The 20144-nt window shown below is 46.1% G+C and overlaps 2 protein-coding genes across 3 annotated transcripts in view; both read right to left on the reverse strand.

Moving 5' to 3' along the window:
- Window positions 1–5662, reverse strand: part of pex7 (peroxisomal biogenesis factor 7) — a 28285-nt gene extending 22623 nt beyond the window's left edge. The window contains exons 1-6 of one of the 2 annotated variants that reach the window (XM_026308267.1): window positions 5582–5662; window positions 4336–4477; window positions 4189–4246; window positions 3796–3946; window positions 3632–3709; window positions 3437–3545 (exon numbers count right to left, since the gene is read on the reverse strand). In XM_026308267.1, the coding sequence (XP_026164052.1) occupies window positions 3437–3545; window positions 3632–3709; window positions 3796–3946; window positions 4189–4246; window positions 4336–4444 (505 nt within the window). In that variant the 5' untranslated portion in view covers window positions 4445–4477; window positions 5582–5662. Of the gene's footprint in view, window positions 1–3436; window positions 3546–3631; window positions 3710–3795; window positions 3947–4188; window positions 4247–4335; window positions 4481–5581 lie in introns of both variants that reach the window. The other variant, XM_026308266.1, reaches the window with a different exon arrangement.
- A 582-nt stretch (window positions 5663–6244) lies between these two features.
- On the reverse strand, window positions 6245–8497 carry LOC113131217 (uncharacterized). Its single transcript, XM_026308245.1, has 3 exons — window positions 8343–8497; window positions 7331–7606; window positions 6245–7029 (listed from the first exon to the last, which is right to left on the reverse strand). Exons 1-3 carry the CDS (start codon window positions 8470–8472, stop codon window positions 6314–6316), a joined length of 1122 nt encoding a protein of 373 aa, XP_026164030.1. The 5' UTR covers window positions 8473–8497; the 3' UTR covers window positions 6245–6313.
- Between the last annotated feature and the right edge of the window lie 11647 nt (window positions 8498–20144).

Genomic DNA, 20144 nt, shown 5'->3' on the forward strand with positions numbered 1-20144 from the left:
GACAGAGGGACAGAGGGACAGAGGGACAGAGGGACAGAGGGACAGAGGGACAGAGGGACAGAGGGACAGAGGGACAGAGGGACAGAGGGACAGAGGGACAGAGGGACAGAGGGACAGAGGGACAGACTGTGGTTGGGTTAAAATAATCACTTACCAAAGGAACACTGACAGTATGGTAAAAGCTGAAACTAGCTCAGACTGGACGTGAATGAGCCTAAAATGTCAGTAAAGTCCCCAACTGGACAGAAAAGTCAGAACTGGTCAGTCTGCTTTCTCTTTCTGACCTTCCTGATCGTCTGGTCCAATCAAACCCAAGACAATCGTTATGGTCACGAGTTCCTGAAATTCCCTCTAGGGATTAATAACATTTATCTCATTATCAATAGATGTTATCGGTATTGGTTTTCAATAAGTCGAACGCTGCTCTCCTGGAGTTGGCGGCGTTTTATTTGGGGTTGGGGGTTAGTTAATTTAATTCAGCCTCATAAATCCTGGTGTTTGAAGCAGAGAAAGAGACGAGCACAGTTCACTTTGTGCTAAAGTCTCCCTGAGGCACAAACACACACACCTTACCCAGTGATGTGTGTGTGTGTGTGTGAGTGTGTGTGTGTGTGTGAGTGTGTGTGAGCCTGCTATCAATTATTTAACCAGACACAACCTGGTATCATGAACTAACAAACACATCATTACCAGAAGGCTGTGCATCCTGCAAAAACATCATTTGGCTGCTGAGCACTTTGGCAAAACACACACACACACACACACACACACACACACACACACACACACACACACACACACACACACACACACACACACACACACACACACACACACACACAGGTTTGCCTGGGGGTAGCCAGTCACACTAGCTCAAAAATCAGCCTTAATCTAATTTCATTTGAATCGAATGAGGATAAAATGAGTCTGTTGTTTACATTAGTCAGTGCGAGCACAAGTTTGATTATTTCTAAAACAAAAGCTCAACTCCTGGATTCATCTCTGGAGGGTTACCACAGTTACACTGCAGACAGTGCTCGTGCTCGTGCACGTGACCCGATCGCCTGCATCTGACCTGCCACGTCTTTAGGTCTGGACTGAGGGGATCCTGAGTGAACCTTCAGATCGCGGTGAGAGGAAAACAACATGAGATAAACGACTGAGGCGGATTCAGCCGGACTGCAGCTGTAGCAGATAAACACTGAGGCCAATTTGTTCTGGTGTCGTATCAGGTCAGAAAGCAGAGGGAAGCTCCTGACCTGCACCTCCGGCTGCTGCAGTAAACCACCTGCCAACTCTCCCTCACCTTCAGGTCCCTTTCAGCCCAGAAACCCTAAATCTGGGCCCAGGTTTGTTTCTTCAGTCATTACTGCTGATTCACACGAACAAGCGCTTCACTGTTTAACATGAATTTCTCTGATGTTTTCTTTCTTGCTTGATGTAAAACAAACCTGCTGTTTGCCAATATTAATAATTCATAAACGGAAACGTCTCTTCACACCTGCTGTGCTTCATATCTATGAGATGAAACACGGTCTCATAGGAAACACCGGATGTTTTTGGCTTCCACGTTTGTTACGAATGAGACCTGAGCTTCCCCTGAACGTGACTGTGTCCAGGTTTTCTGGTGCAGCCTGGTGCATCAGACCAGCTCGGCACACAGCGCACAGTAATGGTTGCTTTATGGAAGTCGGAGCCCAGTAAGTCCTTTAGCTGCAGACGTATCTGATCTGAGCTCAGTGTGCTCACGGGCCTGTGTCCGTGGGCTCAGACTCTTGGATCCTGCCGTTACATTTCTATGAAATAAGTCTAGAAATAAATAAACCCAGACATTAAAGTATGAACGGTGGCCAAAACTTTTAACTTTCGATGTGCAACTTCAGGGTCACACACAACGTGGGAACTTTGGGTTTCTCAAAGCTTTTTACTTTGAAAATGTGTTTTCAGAGTCTTCCTGTTTCTGCACTGTTCGGTCAGTGTGACTTACACTTTCTGAGGACCATCATCACCACAGGACAACATCCATAAAGGAGCTCGACAGAATAAAAATGCTGCCTGTAACAACCTACATTCAAATACATCACTTCAACTAGTCCAGATTCAAATCGACTGGGTGTGTTTTTAGAGGAAGAATTAGCTGTGACACCAAAACAACAACCACAGCCCATCACAGGTCTACACATGGATGTAAATAAATGTTGAACCTAAAATAACTTCCAGATCATCAGGAGCTGAATTTCCTCCTGGTTGTAAAATCTGATCAGAGGTTTCCACTCGCTCTGACAAACCAATTAACCCAAAGTGATTAGGCAACTTGCTTAACTGTGCTTCACAAAGTGACTCCAGCTGCTCCACAATCTGATCAAAGAGCTGAGGAAATGCTCATCCATCCCAGCACAGCTCCTCCCCTGATAAAGTTAGTGCACGCTGCTGTGCAAACAGAGAAGACTACCCAGCTCCCCCTCCGGGCACAAACTGATTGACTGAACTGTCTTCTGAACAGAGCTGATTTCTAAAACTCACTTCCTCGACAGAGCGAGGGGAGACGATGGGCTGTGACAGACCAACTAGAGACCGGCTATAGACCGGCTATAGACTGGCTAGAGACCAACTAGAGACCAGCTAGAGACTGACTAGAGACTGGCTAGAGACTGGCTAGAGACCAGCTATAGAGACTGGCTGGAGACCGGCTAAAGACCGGCTATAGAGACTGGCTGGAGACCGGCTAAAGACCGGCTACAGAGACCGGCTAGAGACCAGCTATAGAGACTGGCTGGAGACCGGCTAAAGACCGGCTATAGAGACTGGCTAGAGACCGGCTACAGAGACCGGCTAGAGACCCACCATTGTTTTCATCCCCAGGACGACTCAAAGAGAAAAGTGAAACTACGAACAAAAGGTGCACTTGATTTATCTCTTCTCGTGGCACGTTTGTGCAGAGCCACTATTAATGTGAGTGTTTACTCATGAAGACAAATGAAGATCAGGGTTAATGAAACTGTGATACATAGGTACAGGACCAACTCTGTCTCTTTACTGACTTTAAGGTCCGAACAGGCTGTGAACACAACACTCCTCCACAATAATGCTGCAACATCGCCACCGTGTGGTGAGATTAAAACAGCCACTGCACCAAGACGTCTGGGATTAAACTAACAACCATCTCAAACTGAAATCCTTAAAGGTGATAACTTGAAATCTTTATTTTTGTCCAGTTTAAAAACAGGTTTTCACTATAAAAAATACAGAAGACAAATTAAATTTTCATGATTCTGTGTCTGACATGAAGCTTCTCCTGTCGTCCAATTTCATTAAAAATAAACGAACATTAACCCGTGTCCTACATCAGCTTCATCTTCCTTCTCCAGCTCAGGTACAGTTTCCATCGCTCAACAAAAACCAGTCACTGCAGCCTGAGTTGTGCACGACGACTCACCTGAGGCCGAAGCAAAGCATCCTGGGATGTGAGGTGACCAAATGGTGCTGTAGATGACCCCTTCATGACCCTTGAGCGTGCTCAGTGAGCGGCTGAAAGCAGGGTCCCACTGGAGGGAAAACAACACGGCTCGTCATTAGAAGAAGGAAAGACGGATGAGAAGAAGAAGAAGAAGAAGAAGAAGAAGAGTCTCACCACTTTAGCCGTGTGATCCCACGATCCAGAGACGATGAGGTTTTCTCCTCTGGTCTGACTCCAGTCCACAGCGTAGACCTGCACACAGGCCCAGAGTCAAAACACAGCAGAGACCAACAAGCTGCACCCTGCTGTGTGTGTGTGTGTGTGTGTGTGTGTGTTACCTCCTGTGTATGTTCTTTGGCCACCCTCAGCGGAGCGTTGTGATTGGCTGTGTCCCACAGCTGCAGGCTGCCATCTCCACCTCCCGTCACCAACACATGTTCATTGGTTTCGCTCCACCCCACATCAAACAGACCGTCCCCCCACTGCCAGCTGACACACACACACACACACACACACACACACACACACACACATTATTACACTGACTGACAAATGTGGAGGTCAAAGTTCAGGGTAAAGTGGATCCTCTCTCACTAAACTCGTGTGATGAAGTTGTGAGGTGAAAAGGTTCGTGCAGGAAAACGTCTAAAACGTCTCTGAGCCATAAAGTGTGTCCAAGTGGAAACACAAGCGGCTCGAACAAGTGAAGAGAACGGAAGAAAGGAATTTACCTCCTCACTAAAGAAATGCCCGAGTCGGTCTCATCCAGCACGAAGAGCGTGCCACAACCTGGAAAAACGTGCACAGAATGTATGTCGAAGCCTTTTTCCAATACATGAGTGTATTTCCTGCAGCGCACACTCCTGCTCAGTACTGACCAGCTATCCCGTAGTACTGGGAGGCCACGCAGGCCACTCTGCCCGGGAAGAACGGCGACACCTCCACGGCGTAGCCGTGACGGGCCGGACTTCGAAACACCTTCGCCATCACCAGCTGCTGCCTGCAGCCACGCTGGGCGACCTGCTGGAGACACAGGGGCTGGTTAGAGGGGGAGGCGGCGTGGAAAGACGCTCGCTCTTTTCTTCCAATGAAATCCAGTCAGACAAAACACGCTGAGGCTGAAGTACCATACATTTAAATACACATCAGTCCTCACATCACTAAAGGTCACCACCCAGTGTACACGTTACAGTCCAGTCCACGACACTGGACTGGACTGTAACGTGTACACTGGACTGACGAGACCAGGACTAAGACTAAGACCAGTACTACCACTACTACTAACTGAATACAAATGACTTTGCATACAGAAATACAAACGGGTCCAAACAGATCAGACCTTTCTACAAACTAAATAGCAAAACAAAAGCTGCACCAACAAACACGAGCAGTGACTGGACCAGGAACAGCAGAAATTATTGATCAGATCAATAATTTAATCCTGATAATCCTAAATATATGGAAAAACATAGACTTTAATAATTAAACTCTCACTTGCTGAAGTTTCATGATTAATGTGCTTGTTTGAATCTAAGGTGAGTCCCGAGAGATTACCCCCAGCTCTCCCTCTGGGCACAAACTGTGTGATAACGAGTCTGCAGGAAACATGGACCCGAACATGGCCCTGAGAAGCTAATGGGTCTGCAACAACTAATCAATACTATTGATTAAAATAGTTGGTTGGTGCAGCCCTGAAACATTATGTGCATCAATTCTGCTTTTTGTGCACAAATCTGAACCCCTGTTCTAAACAATCCTTGGATTAATTAACGTAGTCCGGATCTGTCAGGTCTGGGCCTGGTCTGGACCGGGTCTCGGGTGGTCTGGACTAGGGAAAGCAGTGAGGCGTCACAAAAAAGGTCTCAAAACTCTAAACTGAGTCCTTAGATCTGAAAGGTCTGAGTAGGTGGTTTTGATGTAGCTAGACCTGGTCCGGTTTTCTGCGGTGTCAGATTTCAGTCTGGTCTTTGTGAAACCTTCTAAAATAACCGAAGTTATTCTGGGTGACGAGCAGCAGCCGGTAAATGAATAACCTGTCACGGTTCTCACGCATAAACAACCGGTTTCACGGTCTAACGTCGCGTTTTTACGTTAAAACACCTGGAAACGTTTCGCTCTTCTCACCTGATTTCTCCACCTGCTGACAACTTCACCGCCGCCACGACTTCCGTGTTGTGATCAGCTGACCCGCTACCGCGATGACCCGGATTGAAGGTATTTGTGGTGTAATAGCGAGGAGGCGTCGGCAGGGGGCGCTGTTATTGTCAGATAAACGACCCGAGCAGTGTGATCAGTAACAGCTTTAGTCTGTTTGCATTTACTAGAATATTATGACACATTTGTTCTGATTATTTTGGCTGCAAACAAACAAACTAACTCAAATCTGAGCATCTTCACTCAGTTAGAATTTCTCTGCCAACAGCAGAAAACATTTTCAGTCCCTGTTGTTTCATGTCTGTTTATGTATTTGCACATTTTAAATCTTTGACCTTTTTATTATTGATCTGTTTGTCCTGATCAAGACAGAATCTGTATTGACCAGATGAGCTGGAAGTCTCAGGCTAAACCACCAGAACCGTGATTGATCTACTCATGTATATTACATATAGATAATAAAGTGAACAGAATTTATTTCATGGTTTTATGACAGTTCTTCTCTACATGCGTAACGATTGTGATTCAAAAACACAAACTGCTACAAGAGGATTTTATTAAAAACAGCACCAAAAACACAGGAAAGATAAAGTTCAGCTACATGATTATAAAATGAAAAAAAAAACTTCTCTGTATATGAATTATAATATTATTGTGTAAGTGAGAGGATTTTATTAAGTATTTATAAAAATAGTTCAGGTATCACTGAAAATTTGTGGCCCCAAACTCGGCCTCGTGCAGAAGCTGCTGCATCTTGGTTCTGACCAGCGACTGCTTTTCTGCAGAAAGTCTTCTCATGGCAGGAGCCAAGCTCAGCAGGAAGAGAATAACATCGTCTCTCTGTTCCAGGTCCCGGTCCCTCTGAGTCTCCCTGGCCTCCATCCTGTGCAGGTACTCCTCCAGCAGACCGTCGCTGCTCTTCCTCTTGGCTCGGGTGAGCCTGGGAGACACCACACCACAGTCCTCCTCTTTGTCGTCCGTTTCGTCCAAAATCTCCGTCATCACAATTTCCTGCTCTTCTGTTTTGAGGTGGTTCAGCCTGGACGTGGCGCTGGACGGCGGCAGGCTGTCGTGAGTCTGACGTTGCTCGGGAGGCTGCAGGTCAGGCTGCAGGACTGCAGGAGGCACGGGCTGATCCGAGGGCTGTGAGGAAGAGTGTGAAGAAGCTAAGGATGCAGCTAAGGTTGTAACCGAGTGCATCATCATCTCAAACAGGTCCTTCATGTTAACATGTTGGCCTTGTTCTCTTAGTGCACCGTCATCTTTAGCGGCCGCGTCTGCGGTCACCTCGGTCTTGGCTTCTTTGAGTCTGATGATGTCTCCGCTCGCAGGAGACAGTCGCTTCCCCTGGATGAACTCAGAGAACGAGGACGACGATGACGATGTTGTTGTTGTTGTTGCATCTGCTACAGCGATGCCTGAAAAATAAAAAAACAAACAGACATTTCAGTTTCATCCCACAGCTGGGATCCAGCAGAACCACACAAACAGAAAAACCTCTACAGTTACTGTGTGTTGTTTTTATTTTATTTACACACACTTATTTATTTGTGTTTACATGTTTAACACCTGAGAACTTTGGCTTGAATTCCTTAAGATGGTCAGAAAAGGTTTCCTGTACTAAACGTGACTCTCCTGTGTGAGGACGGTTTCTGGGTCCGCAACAGAGGTTCCTAATAAACTGACCACTGGGTGCATGGGGCGACATTATCTACAAACCGTAAGAGTCGTCGTCGTCGCTCCGTGTTTCGCTGGTCGTACTGCAGCCGACCATTTCAGACATGTGGAGCTGAGAGGACTGCGGGTCCAGGGCCCACCCGTTGGTGCCTGCAGCCCTGGCGTCGATGAACGGGTTTAAAAACGACAACAAAGATGAATATCTCCACGGACGGTAGTTAAAGAGCCCGATGCCGCTCTCACGTCTCTCCTTCTCCCGCTGCCTTTCCCGCCGGTGTTGGTCTCTCAGCGTCTTCCACTTCCTCCGGCACTCGGACTCTGAGGACACATGAAGGAACAAACATCTTCACATTAGATCTGCCTGATGATGTTCAACACATTCCTCCCTCTGTGCCACAGAAACTGTCAAAACACATCAGGAACTTGACTCAGGACAGACAGACACATCAGACAGACGTCAGCAGGATTAATATAATGGGCTTTAGGACACTTTAAAACCAGAATAAACATTTTACTGACTATTGTTGTCCGAGCGGCCCTGGGTGGGGTTAGGAACATTTACATTTCACTGCAGAATTTACATTTATGCAAATTATAACTTTACTAGGGTTACTACTCCACAACAGAGAAGTTTGTCCACAAACATTTGTCTTCCAGCTTTGGTTAAAGATTTTATTTCTGAAATACAAACATCACGGTCTGAAACATTTTCCTTATAGTTGTTCCACTTTGGATTTTGAGGGGTTACAAGTACAATTAGCTAAAAACTACATTACCCAGCTGTTTTTCGACTTTACTGGGAAATTCATGTTAATGAGTCACAGTTTCAGGAGGAACCAATGTGTTTGCAGTCGGAACGTAATCTGTGACGGACCCGTTTTGTTTTGATCTTTCATCAGGGGATTTAATGGAAAAATGGGTTTGACTGAGGCTCAGGGTCAGAAGTCAGGGGTCAGGGGTCAGCGTTAGAGCTTCTGTTCTACGGTAAATCTGAAGCTACTTACTGAAACAAACAAACAAACGGGCTGTTTGTTAACAACAGGCGGAAACTCACCGGGGACACCGACGAGCTCTGCGACCTGCCTCCACGCGTCGCTGCGCATATTCAGGTCCCGGTAGGTCAGAGAGTTGGTGTCGTAGAGACACGGGAACCGGGACACGGCCATGATCAGTTTGTACTCCATCCTGCTGAAACTCCTGCTGCAACGGAGGAGCCGAACAGGGGAAAAAAAAACGTGTGCTTCCGCTTCCGGTGTGAATGTAAACAAACGCCATTGGTTTCCAGTTCCAGTGCGTCACACGTCATTTGCGTAACGTCGTGCGTAATATCGTAAACAAACTGATCTAAAATTATTCCAATCACGTGATGAGTTTGATGCATAAACAGGAAGTTGTGCATTTAAAAAGTGTCCGCGTTAAATGAGTTTAGACCAAAATGAGTTAAATCCCTTTAATCTCTGTGTTTACTCAGTGTTGTCACGATTTGCTTTGACCAACAGATTTCACTTTCAAAAACAGGGATCAGAAACTATTTTATTGTATGTACATGATCATAGCTCTATAATAGTTTTTTATGTGAACTGGACCTTTAGTTTTACTGTGGATCCAAAGCGACAGTGACTCTATTTAGATCTTCAGGTTTGGATGTGTGATTGAGCAGCTGCTTGTAATGTTGTGTTGTTTCTCTGAGGTTCACATACAGAGACACAAGAAGCAGCTTTTCTTCTGCACTGGACATGTGAAGATGCAACGAGCAGCTGGAAAAGGTTTCGAGTTCATGCGAACGTCGCAGCACTTTGGGCTGCACCTCAGACAAAACACAGGCTGTTGTTGTTGTGACTACCACTGTCAGCGTAAGCACAGCTGATGATAAGCTGGAGTATCGTGATAATGTGTTCACTGCGCCTCCAGGAGGCGACACTGATCCAAAAAGTCCTGAATCGGGTTTAACAATAAAACTATGGTCAAATGATGGATCACAGATGTGTTTCCATGCAGATGTTCTCTACTTTTTTCACCTGTCAGAGGTCAGGGTGTTCAAACACCTGGCCATCTGATCCTTGGTTCTCTTATACGCAAACATAAATTATCTAGAAGCTGAGTCATGTCAGCTGGACTTCAAACCGTTTTAACTACTGATCCCAGGGGCTCCATCAGTCAGTCCACCCCCAGCCTGAATAGGAGGAGACTAAGTAGATCAGGTGATGAGAGTCACCCCCAAAATACGCGTCTAAATTTATGTGCAGAGAAACTAAAGTACACGCAGCATGTTGAGGAAATCCTTCTCAGTTTCCCACAGTGTTCACAGGCCTAAATGGAGCAGCACGTGTCAAAGGTCAGAGTCTAAAAATGGCGCCCCAGCGGTCAGAGAAGTGGACTGGGCAGCAGCAGGAAATCCTAAAAACTCACAAACCCCAGACTGAATGACGGGATCATGACGTCACAAGAATCCAAATGTGCACAGAACCAAACTGAGACGGGAGCAACAACCTCCAACATGTTACACCTTGACACCACAACAACACATCACCAGGACAGATCCTGTATGTCCAAACCTGCTTGGCTATAAACCTGATTCTGAAGCTCTCCATGGGAAACTGGGGCCTCTGCTATGTCCCAGTGAAATCATAGAGCAACTGTCAACATGAGAAGTCTTTCAAAGTGACATAAGTGAAATGAAACACAGCTGCTGCTCTTTGTGCAGGACGAACCTAAAAACTGAATAAGGATCTTTGTGTCTTTCCTTTTCTGTCTCTTCTTCCTGTTTCCTTTCTGACCGTATCACATTTCGCTCCCGCTCGTCTCCTCGTTTCTTGCTCTGTTGTGTTGGAGGGCGGAGAGCAGACAGCAGCAGCTCCGTGTGAGCGGGTGAACAGAGTAAAGTGAGCACCCTGGGGTGATGGCAGCGACTGGGACGTGAGAGCAGACGTATGCGCACGGTCGCAAACAAGGCTGAGAAATGGGTCACATTTGGCCAGAGGAGATATCATTACACAGAACATAGTGTCTGTGATCTCACTGAGCGTTTCACCCCCTTTGAAAACCCTTTACAGCACAGCCACTACAGGCCGACTGACCTCCGTCCACTACACTAAAGAAATACGCCTGTTTGGATTGTGCTGGACAGTGAGGGGACAGATACACACAACAGACACTGCTACACAAAGACATGTAGATATCCCACTGCTGGGTAGTTTGTAGTTTTAAATCCCTGTGAGGTTTTTCTCCTGCTGTGGATCTGTGGCCAGAACCTCCTCGTCACATCATTGGCATCAGATCTCATTTGTTTAAAAACACAGATGTGAAACTAACAGCTGATTGTTTTAGGAAAAGGCTCCATTAAGTTACTGGTCCCAACAGAAAACTGATGCTTTACATCTCTCAGCTGACCTGGCCTCGGTGTCCCCCCCCCCCCAGAAGAGCCAGAGTGTGGGGAGACAGAGGTCTGGGCCTATTTGCTTAGATACTTTGATATTGAAAAATGCAGTACACAGAACCTGCAGTGGGTTTTGAAAAACATGAAAAGAAGAATTGAAATTCTGCTTTTTTAGCTACAACCTGACAACATGCAGCTCTGGGCTGTGAACTGTGTGAGGCTGAGACACTGCCAGGATCCCTGCCAGGATCCAGCCGTGTTTTCTCCAGTTGGAAGAAACATTTTTCCAGATAGGAATCAGTGACATGGAGCGAACAGAACTGCCTTTGATTTTCTACCAATTCAGCTCCAGGCTGAAACTGAAACTCATATCAGCTGGATGTGTGTTACATAACATCAATTACTGATTCATAATCATACACACAAAATCACATGATACACACACACACACACACACCTATGTGTTTCCATACACACTCATACACTGTCAGGTGTCTGTCCCATAAAGATTAACAGGAAGGAATCCTGGGGAACGCTGGAAACACTGGGAATGTTGGGAATGTGGCAGGTGACAGTTTACAGGACAAGTCAAACTTTGTGTGTGTGTGTGTGACACTGTATCTATAGGTGGACACACAGATCAACACTAAGACAGAGAAGGTGAGAGTTTATATACTACCTGCAGGTTTGGTTTCAAAATAAAAGCATGTGCAGTCTTTTTAAAATGCTGTTTTCCTGTTTAAAGTTAACAAGTGAGATCAACAGCTGCTTGAATCATTTAAGTCACTGCATTACCTCAGCTACTGCTCTGATGCACTTCCCCAGTGTTGATTAATCATATTGATTGTGAAATCCATGTCACTTTCCTCTGAGTAAATGTTGGCTCTAACTGCAGCCTGTAGAAAAACAGCACATGAAATAATGGTGAGCACATTTTGTTTGTTGAACTTTATTTTGAAAACCAACAATGAATCCAGTCAGTGGTGATGCACCAGTTCCCCACTGGTCCCAGTGCATAGTGCAGCAGTCACCAGTGGGCCCTGTGTATTTTAAGCCGTTCGGGACTCGGAGCCTGAGAATCTGACTGCAGGGAATGAAACCAAACAATCGCTGTCGTGCCGCTCGCCGCCTGAGTCAACAAACACACCGACAGCAACACACACACTCCGCCCGCCGTGCACTGCTTCCTTGCTTTCTCACTTACAGCTCCCGCTCTCCTCATTTCTGATTAATTACCACTAAATCACCAGCAGTCACGAAATGACGGCCGGCCTTTCTTTCTACGAGTCTTTCACTCTCTTCCTCCCTTTCTCCAACTTCCCTCCTTCTTCTGTGGTACTTCAGATGGTTTCTCATTGTTCTGGAATAAACTGGTTTGCTCATTCGTTGGCGCTCGACGTGTTTTGCTCCAAATTGTGTTTTTCCAGGGAACAAATGCCTCCTGGCACATACATAGTGTTGCACACATGCACAGCTGGGAGTTCCCCAGCACAGATTTATACTCTGCTAAAACAAATACAACTAAAATAGCAGTGAAACGTCCAGAAACATGTTTCTTCTTCTGTTCAGGCTGCGCCGAGCGAAACAACAACACACAAAGGGCAGCCGAGGCTCATGGGAATGCCACTAGTGTCGCAGGTATCTGGTCATGAATATGAGTGTCTGCACCATAACCCAGAGGAAAATAAAGGGGTCTCCAGGGTCTGATTCTGGAGCAGCATGGTGGACCATCAACCACCACCAGAAATATGCAAACTAAACACAAAACAAGGAAAAAAGGCTAAAAACAAACCAGCACAGGACACAATCTGACTACAAATCATGTGGTGCTGAAAGTCTGAAACGCTCGGGGCCTTTTACGTCTGTGCCTGACGTCTCGTCGTCCATCCATGTCTCAGTCACTCACAGTGCACCAGCTGGGGACAGTGGTTGTACTGGGCTGTTCCCAGTCTGTTCCCAGTCTGTTCCCAGTCTGAGTGCGTCCAGTCGGTTAAACAGAGTCTGACTCTGTTCAACTGGTTTTCCCCTCCAGTCACTACGCAGGCACGAAAGGAAGGGTGTGTGTGTGTGTGTGTGTGTGTGTGTCTGCAGACTGTCAGGGATGTGTGTGAGCTGTGGTGGGAAATGCAGCAGTGCTTCCTGATCTTGATAGAGCTTAGCAAGGGTGGAGGTGGTGCACCATGGCTGTGTGTGTGTGTGTGTGTGTGTGTGTGTGCAGGGGTCTCAGATCGTCATGACCAAAACATAAGAACAAGGTGCTGTGGGACACTTCAGAGAGCCACTACAAACCACTGTGATGTGACGTTGTCCAATAAACACACTTAGTTCATCCAGCTGTTCCCACAGACCAAGATCATTTGCAGAGTGAATCCACGGCTTGTTATCCAAGTCTCATATCTGCAGCAGAAATGGACGCTTGTCTAAAAACACAGACCCAGGTAAAGACCAGTCTGCAGCTAAAGTTGCCAAACTCCTGCTCGAGAGTGAAGTCGGTGTGAGGATGGAGGCGAAGCGACTCCTGTTTTGTGTGTGTGTGTGTGTGTGTGCGTGTGTGTGTATTTGTACATATCTTTAATGCATGTGTCAGTATCTGTGTATTCACACATTTCATTTGGTGTCAAGTAGATTTCTCCATGTTTTAATGTGCATATTTTTCATGAGTGTGTGTGTGCGTGTGTGTGTGTGTGTGTGTGTGTGTGTGTGTGTGTGTGTGTGTGTGTGTGTGCTGGGTAGTGGCAGGCGTGGGCTCTGCTACAATAAGAGCCTGTGTAGCTGCAGCAGAGCCATGAAGCACCAAGAGGGGCAGAAAGAGGGCAGAGAGGGGCATGAAGTCAGGTCAAACGCCCTGGGAGAGCAGGCCTGGGAAAACCATGGGAGCGGGGGGGCGGGGGGATGAGTGTCCATGCTGCTGTCTGAACCTGAAAAACACAAAATGTCTAAATTAAAATCAGCCTGGACACTTACAAAAACGTAGGATCTTAGATTGAGGGTCTATTTTCCACTGCATCTCCACCAACGATCAGAGATCTGAGACGATGTGATGGGATGCTGAAAATATCTTGGACAAGTTTCAGGGTAGTTTTTCATGTTGTGTTTTTATTTTGAAAGGATCAAATGACATGTTTGATCACAAATTTATAAGTAACAACCAACGGTGACACAGTAAAACAGAAGATTTTGCTCATATGAATAAAGGTCTGGCAGCAGCAGTCTGACCAAACAGTCTGACCAAAGAGGGCACACAACAAGGGAGGAAGTACACCAAAATAAAAGCTTAAAAACAGGAAGTGCTGGGAATCGTGCACAAAAACCAATGAGTAAACAGTGAGGCCTGATCTCTCCGGGTGTCGCTGAGGGTGGAAACAGCTTCGTGCTGAATCGGGGAGATAATCTTGGGTAAGCCTCCTCCGGCAGCTTGTGGAGATCAGGTCTGAGGGCGACTATCAGGATGTGTGATCTCGGATGACTGGTCCCACTGGTAAACTCCACTCAACAATGGCCGCCTCTCAGCAGCACCAAAGAATAACAGTCTTTCACTGTCGAAGCACACAATTATCCTTTTCTCTCTTCATCCCCTGCCCTCTCTCCTTCTAACTCGCTCTGTCCTCCTTCCTTTCCTTCAGCGGTCAACGTGTTAATTCACTTAAAGTAGGACTTTACTCACAAAGAGCTCCTCTTCATTGCCTTCATGAGTGGCGAACACCATCAAAGCTCTTCTCGTGCTCTGCGTTTACAGAATCTGATGGGAAATGGGACTTTTCTGCTGCTTGGTGTTAAAGTCCTTTTATAAGTTCAGGTCGCTTGGGGCAACTTTCTGAAAAGCACATTTCATCCCAAACCAAAACCATATCAATTCGGTTCCTTCATCTTGAGGCGAGTCTAGATTTATATGAGCTGGCAAACAGATTTGTGAGATATCCTGACCAACAAATGCCATTTACAGGAAGGCACCGATAAAGAAATGACTCTGTTTTACAGCTCGACGGAAACATAAGATTCTTTTGTTTGTAAGTGAAAGAATGAAGACGTTTCCTAATCAAACTGCAACCAAGGTTGTTCAAAGAATCAGGAACTTGTTGAGGTTCTGACAGTAATGGCTGAGAGTCAAAGTTGACCAAACCTAATCTGGAAGGGAAATCCCTAAAAGCATCACCCTGACACGCCAGTGTCGGCCTGTCGGTGAGCGTCTGTCGCCCTGGGGTGTTTCCCAGTTTCCCTCACTTGTGTCCTTTTTTTGCACCTTAGTCCTGCCCACATAAGGTGCAAGGACAGAGGAGCCAGGAAACATGTTTTAAGAGACGTGACGTCCTTTCCTTCAAAGCGTCCAGTCAAACGCTGGTTTGGTTACGTTCTGTATATCTGCAGTACTGGTCTTCCACTGACCCTTTTTAATGACCAATACAGACTACCGCCCCCTGCTGGTGTGGAGAGGTATTGCCTCTCACCAGGTGCAGAACGTACGAGCTGTTTCGCCATCAGGTGGTCTGTGTGGTGCGTTCAATGACACTATTTGGTCCAGATAAAGGCGACCTTCAGAGACACAACAGTCGGCCTTAGTCGCTCCTGGTTCTTTGCAGTCGGCTGCTTACAAACCTCTCAAATGGCGTCTGTGTTAAATGAAGCTGAATTTGAACGCACATATGACTTTGCATGAGCCTGAATATTAAAGTGGAATAAACAACTGAAAAGCCTTTGTCACAGCAGACAGACACAGTCAGGGACCAGCTGGTGAACACTGTGGAGATTTTAGCAGTTAAAGATCCAGAGGTTTCCCCTCAGGAGGTGGAGGAGACCAAACCCAGAGCTCAAACTGAGGGAACACTGGACTGAGACTCAGACACTGGTCCACATGGATCAGCTGCAGCTCTTTGATTACCAAGTAGGAAGGAACAAACTCTAATATGGTTTTCACGTCACTGCACATTTATTTTCCAACTGTAGTTAAATGAATAAAAGCTGATCACTGACTAGAAACCTGAGACAAATGCTCAGAAACTGGCAAAGTGAAGAGGCTCAACAGCTGCTAGAAAGTAAATTCATACCATATGGAAACTGTGACACAGTGAAGATGTTAATAAAAGACATTTCTAGATGTTTGAAGGAAACAGTGAGATGATCATTTGATGATCTGACCATCATGTGACTCGTAGTAAACATCTGAAAACGTGAATTTATTTTAATACGGAAAATCTTCATTTCAATGTAAAACAAACGGGGAAGTTTCTGCTGTAGCTGATGTTTGTGAGAATTTAAGTCGTGGTCACATTGAATGTTATTGAAGCTCAGGGTACTTTCCCAGCACACACACACACACACACGCACACACACACACACACACACACACACACAGACACACACACACGAAGATAAAGTGCTGGGAGAGTTGGGGGAGTTGGATATCAGCTGACTGTGTGTGAGAGTGTGTGTTGTGGAGCGACTGACGGGCGAGCAGGTCTTTCCCACACCCACAGTCTCTCTTTAGTATGTGTCGCAAATGTCAACACACACACGCACACACACGCACACACAGGCCAACTGACTGCGGCCCCCCATCAGTGGAACGTGTGGGGTCAGGAGGCCTCAGTGAGCCGGGTCACGTTCCTGAAAATGGTGGCAGAGGGGGACTGGTCTGAGGTCTGACATCTGAGGTCTGCAGGACGCTAAACCAGAGTTTAATGTTTGTGCTGCTGTCGAATGTGTGAACAAACCAACTCACGCTGTGAGCAAGTAAGAAGCTTCAGTGAGCATCAGTCCTTGTGTCCACATGTGGCTCCTTCAGTATTTGGACTGACAGGCTGATAAAATCCTTATTTCAGGGTGGACATCAGATAAAATCCACTTTAATAAGGTTAAATTAATAAACAGGTTAAAATCTGTTCTAAGGTAACTAACAGGTGAACACGTTAACACTGCACAAGTCATCATCTTTACACTTCTACATAAAGGAAGGAGGTAAGAACAAGCTCACAGGGCTCTGACTGAAGTAGGAACTTTGATTCAGGAACTGTTAGAACCAGGGTTAGATTAGGGGGTAATACACATAAACACACACACACACACTTTAATATGGTTATATTGTGTTTTTACTGCTCTTAACTGTGCTGTGAACTGTTCTGTGTAAATAAGGTTTATTATTTACTGTGGGTTAGTCTCCAGGACATGAATGAAGACAGGGCGATGTCCCTGAAGTGATGGAAACAACGGTTGTGAACGTTGAGGTGCAGCGTGTGGAACATACCTGTCATCAGCTGCACCACCTCCTGTCACACCTGGAAATATGGAGCCTGTTCACTCCAGGACACACACATGGACATGACAGATTCCCAAGGGCCTCCATACGCTGTCGAGTGCCTGTTGACGTGTCTGCAGATTAGAGCTTCAGGCCTCCATCTTCGCTGCTGGGAACTCCTCAACTTCTTCTCTGATAAAGTAAATGGTTCTTAAGGGTTCTTCACTGAGGTTCCTGGGTCTATTTACAGATGCAAATAACTAAGATTCTGCACACAGTCTAATAAAAAGCAGGTGCCCAGATCCAGGCCCTGGTGTCTCTCAGTTATACTACCCTCCAGGACTCTCTGCTACCTACAGCCCTTCTGTTGTTATTCCAGCTTCTCTACCCTGTGTTGGCAAAGTCCGCTCCATCAATGAGCCCCCCCGCCACCTGGCAGTGGTTTCCAAAAGGTTCAGCCTGTCTCCTCATCCAAACAGACATAACTCAGTAAAAAGGTCCAGCCTGACATAGAAACTGTGGATCACAAACTCCAAACTGTCGGCCACAGAGCTGCCGCAGATCCAGGACTCATTAGTCAGTTTAGCTTTAGACGAGAGGCTCTCTGTCCTGAGCTGGAAGAACATTTTCTGGTCCTGCATTAACGTATCATGTGACAGTGTTTCTCCTTCACCTGTTTCACCTGCTCCTCAGCCTTTATCTAGAGGAGAGGTGGATGAAAGGTCAGAGGTCAGAGTGAGTGTTGAACTGACTCTTGGGAGTGACAATAGTAACCTTCAGCTTGTGTTTCTGGGTGACCAGTCAAACACTCCCTTCATATGTTCTGTTCATTTTCTTTGTAATATTAAAGGATTCAAACATATTTCACCTGAAAGCAGCTGTTTGGGCATTTCCCTGGTTTTAAGAATAAAATCTCACTAAGAAGGTGAACTGACTGTTGTTGTTAAATACGAACATTTCATTATAGTTTAGCTTGTCAGAACATTTCGATTTATTCCATTCATTGTAATAAAATCCATTAAAAGTGTCCGTAAACTCTTCCTGCTTCCAGACAGTGTTTCACACCCTGATGTCAGGTGACAGGAAGGACGTGGAGTAGCTGCACCTGCAGGTTGGTAGTACCTCGCTCCCAGAGGACGTGTCTGCAGGTTTCCTCCAACACAACAATGGACTATTATACCCCCGAACAACAGACATTCATACAGTCTGTGGGAGTGCATTAAAGGCCTGTGATAAATTTCTCTGCACCTCCACCACACAAACACAGACCAGACTCATCGGTCGCATGAGCTGCAGACAAAATGCTCCCAACAGGCAGCAACAAGGCAGAAAAGGCTGTTTTTAAACTGCACGTCTGCCACAGACAGGCAGGCGGGACATGAGGACAGACAGAAAGGATCACATGCGTCAAATTTCCCCAAACCAGTGACGCTGCAATTACAGTGGTGTTGACCCTGCCCACCCGGGACGCCCCCACGAGGAGGGTTTTTATCATGGGCATTTATCATGTGTGTCGCTTGTGGAAACGACACAAGAATCTGTTGTGTTTAAAGAGAAGGAATACCTGTCAGCAAGACACAAAACCTCCAGTTCATACAACTTTACATCACAGACATAATGAATTAGTGTGGGTCATAACTATCTCTGACATCTACTGACATCTACACATATTACGTTTGTGGTGAGCTTCGATAGAACAGCAGGATGAACCGTCTCATGTTGCAGCAGTGCCAGAGAAAACTCTAACACTGAGTCATCAACGACACTGGGAGTGCAGAGATGACTAAATATAAAAACTGGATGGACCCACAGTCCCAGCATGGAGGAGACGACAAACCAACAGCCACAGCTCCAAATGTGGCAGGAACCAAAACCCAGACCAGGACTCCCTTCCTCAGAGAGAACACTGTGGGTTCTGTCTCTAAACAGCAGCTTCTTGTAACAGGTTGAAGCCGAACGAGCTCAGACTTAAAAATATTTGACCCCCCAAAAGGAGAAAGTTTAGGAACCACTGCCCTAAATGTCACTGGGCAGATTTCAGGGCATTTAAAGTAAAAAGCCAACAGGAAGACGAGTCTGATGATGAAGATGTGGCAGGTGGTGGATATGTGTGTGTGTGTGTGTGTGTGTGTGTGTGTGTGTGTGTGTGTGTGTGTGTGTGTGTCTGTGTGTGTTCGCGGTCTGAGGCGTCGTAGTGACGGACGGGCGGCGAGCAGCGCCTCACTGAGAATAACAGACCACTTCCTCCCATTCTGTCCCTGTACACACACAATGTGTAAACTAACACACAATCACAAATACACAAAAAACTTCCAGTCCTGTTCTCGTGTTCCAGGAGGATTTCCGACTCCCTCCCTCCACACTCAGTGTTTCCTGTTATAGGATGGCCCTGGATGTCCCCCACGACCCCTGACCCCAATAAACCTCTAATGTCATCAACACTCACACACACACACACACACACAAACTGGACTTTGCAAATACTTCAAATTAGAAGTATATAAGGTAGTTAACGTCAGCTACCCGGCGGTATATAAAGTACTTCAAATTAGAAGTATATAAGGTAGTTAACGTCAGCTACCCGGCGGTATATAAAGTACTTCAAATTAGAAGTATATAAGGTAGTTAACGTCAGCTACCCAGCGGTATATAAAGTACTTCAAATGAGAAGTATATAAGGTAGTTAACGTCAGCTACCCAGCGGTATATAAAGTACTTCAAATTAGAAGTATATAAGGTAGTTAACGTCAGCTACCCAGCGGTATATAAAGTACTTCAAATTAGAAGTATATAAGGTAGTTAACGTCAGCTACCCAGCGGTATATAAAGTACTTCAAATTAGAAGTATATGAGTGTTGCAGCTGCAGCCAATGAGAGGGTGCTGACAGGTGTGTCTTGATGTGTGTGTGTTGCTACCTTATAATTCCTGCACTAAATCTACTGCAAAAGATTAGCAGGTGTGAAAAGATACCTGTATGTGGGTCTGGTCTCTGTCACACGATGATTGGGTTTCAGCCCAGAGCTGTGGGAACGCCTGGCACACACACACACACACACACACACACACACACACACACACACACACAGTTTTCTATTCTTGTCTTGCAGCGATGTGGGGGCGCTGAGCCGCTCCACTGTGACGTCACTACCTGACATCTCCAGTAAAACAGTGAAAAATGAAGTTCAACAGGTAAAAGAATGAAAGTCCGTCCTGGACTCTCAGTCTCCTGGTTCTGCTTCTTCTTCTAACC

This window comes from Mastacembelus armatus, unplaced genomic scaffold (genome assembly GCF_900324485.2).
Source record: "Mastacembelus armatus unplaced genomic scaffold, fMasArm1.2, whole genome shotgun sequence".
NCBI classification, from domain to species: Eukaryota; Metazoa; Chordata; class Actinopteri; order Synbranchiformes; family Mastacembelidae; genus Mastacembelus; species Mastacembelus armatus.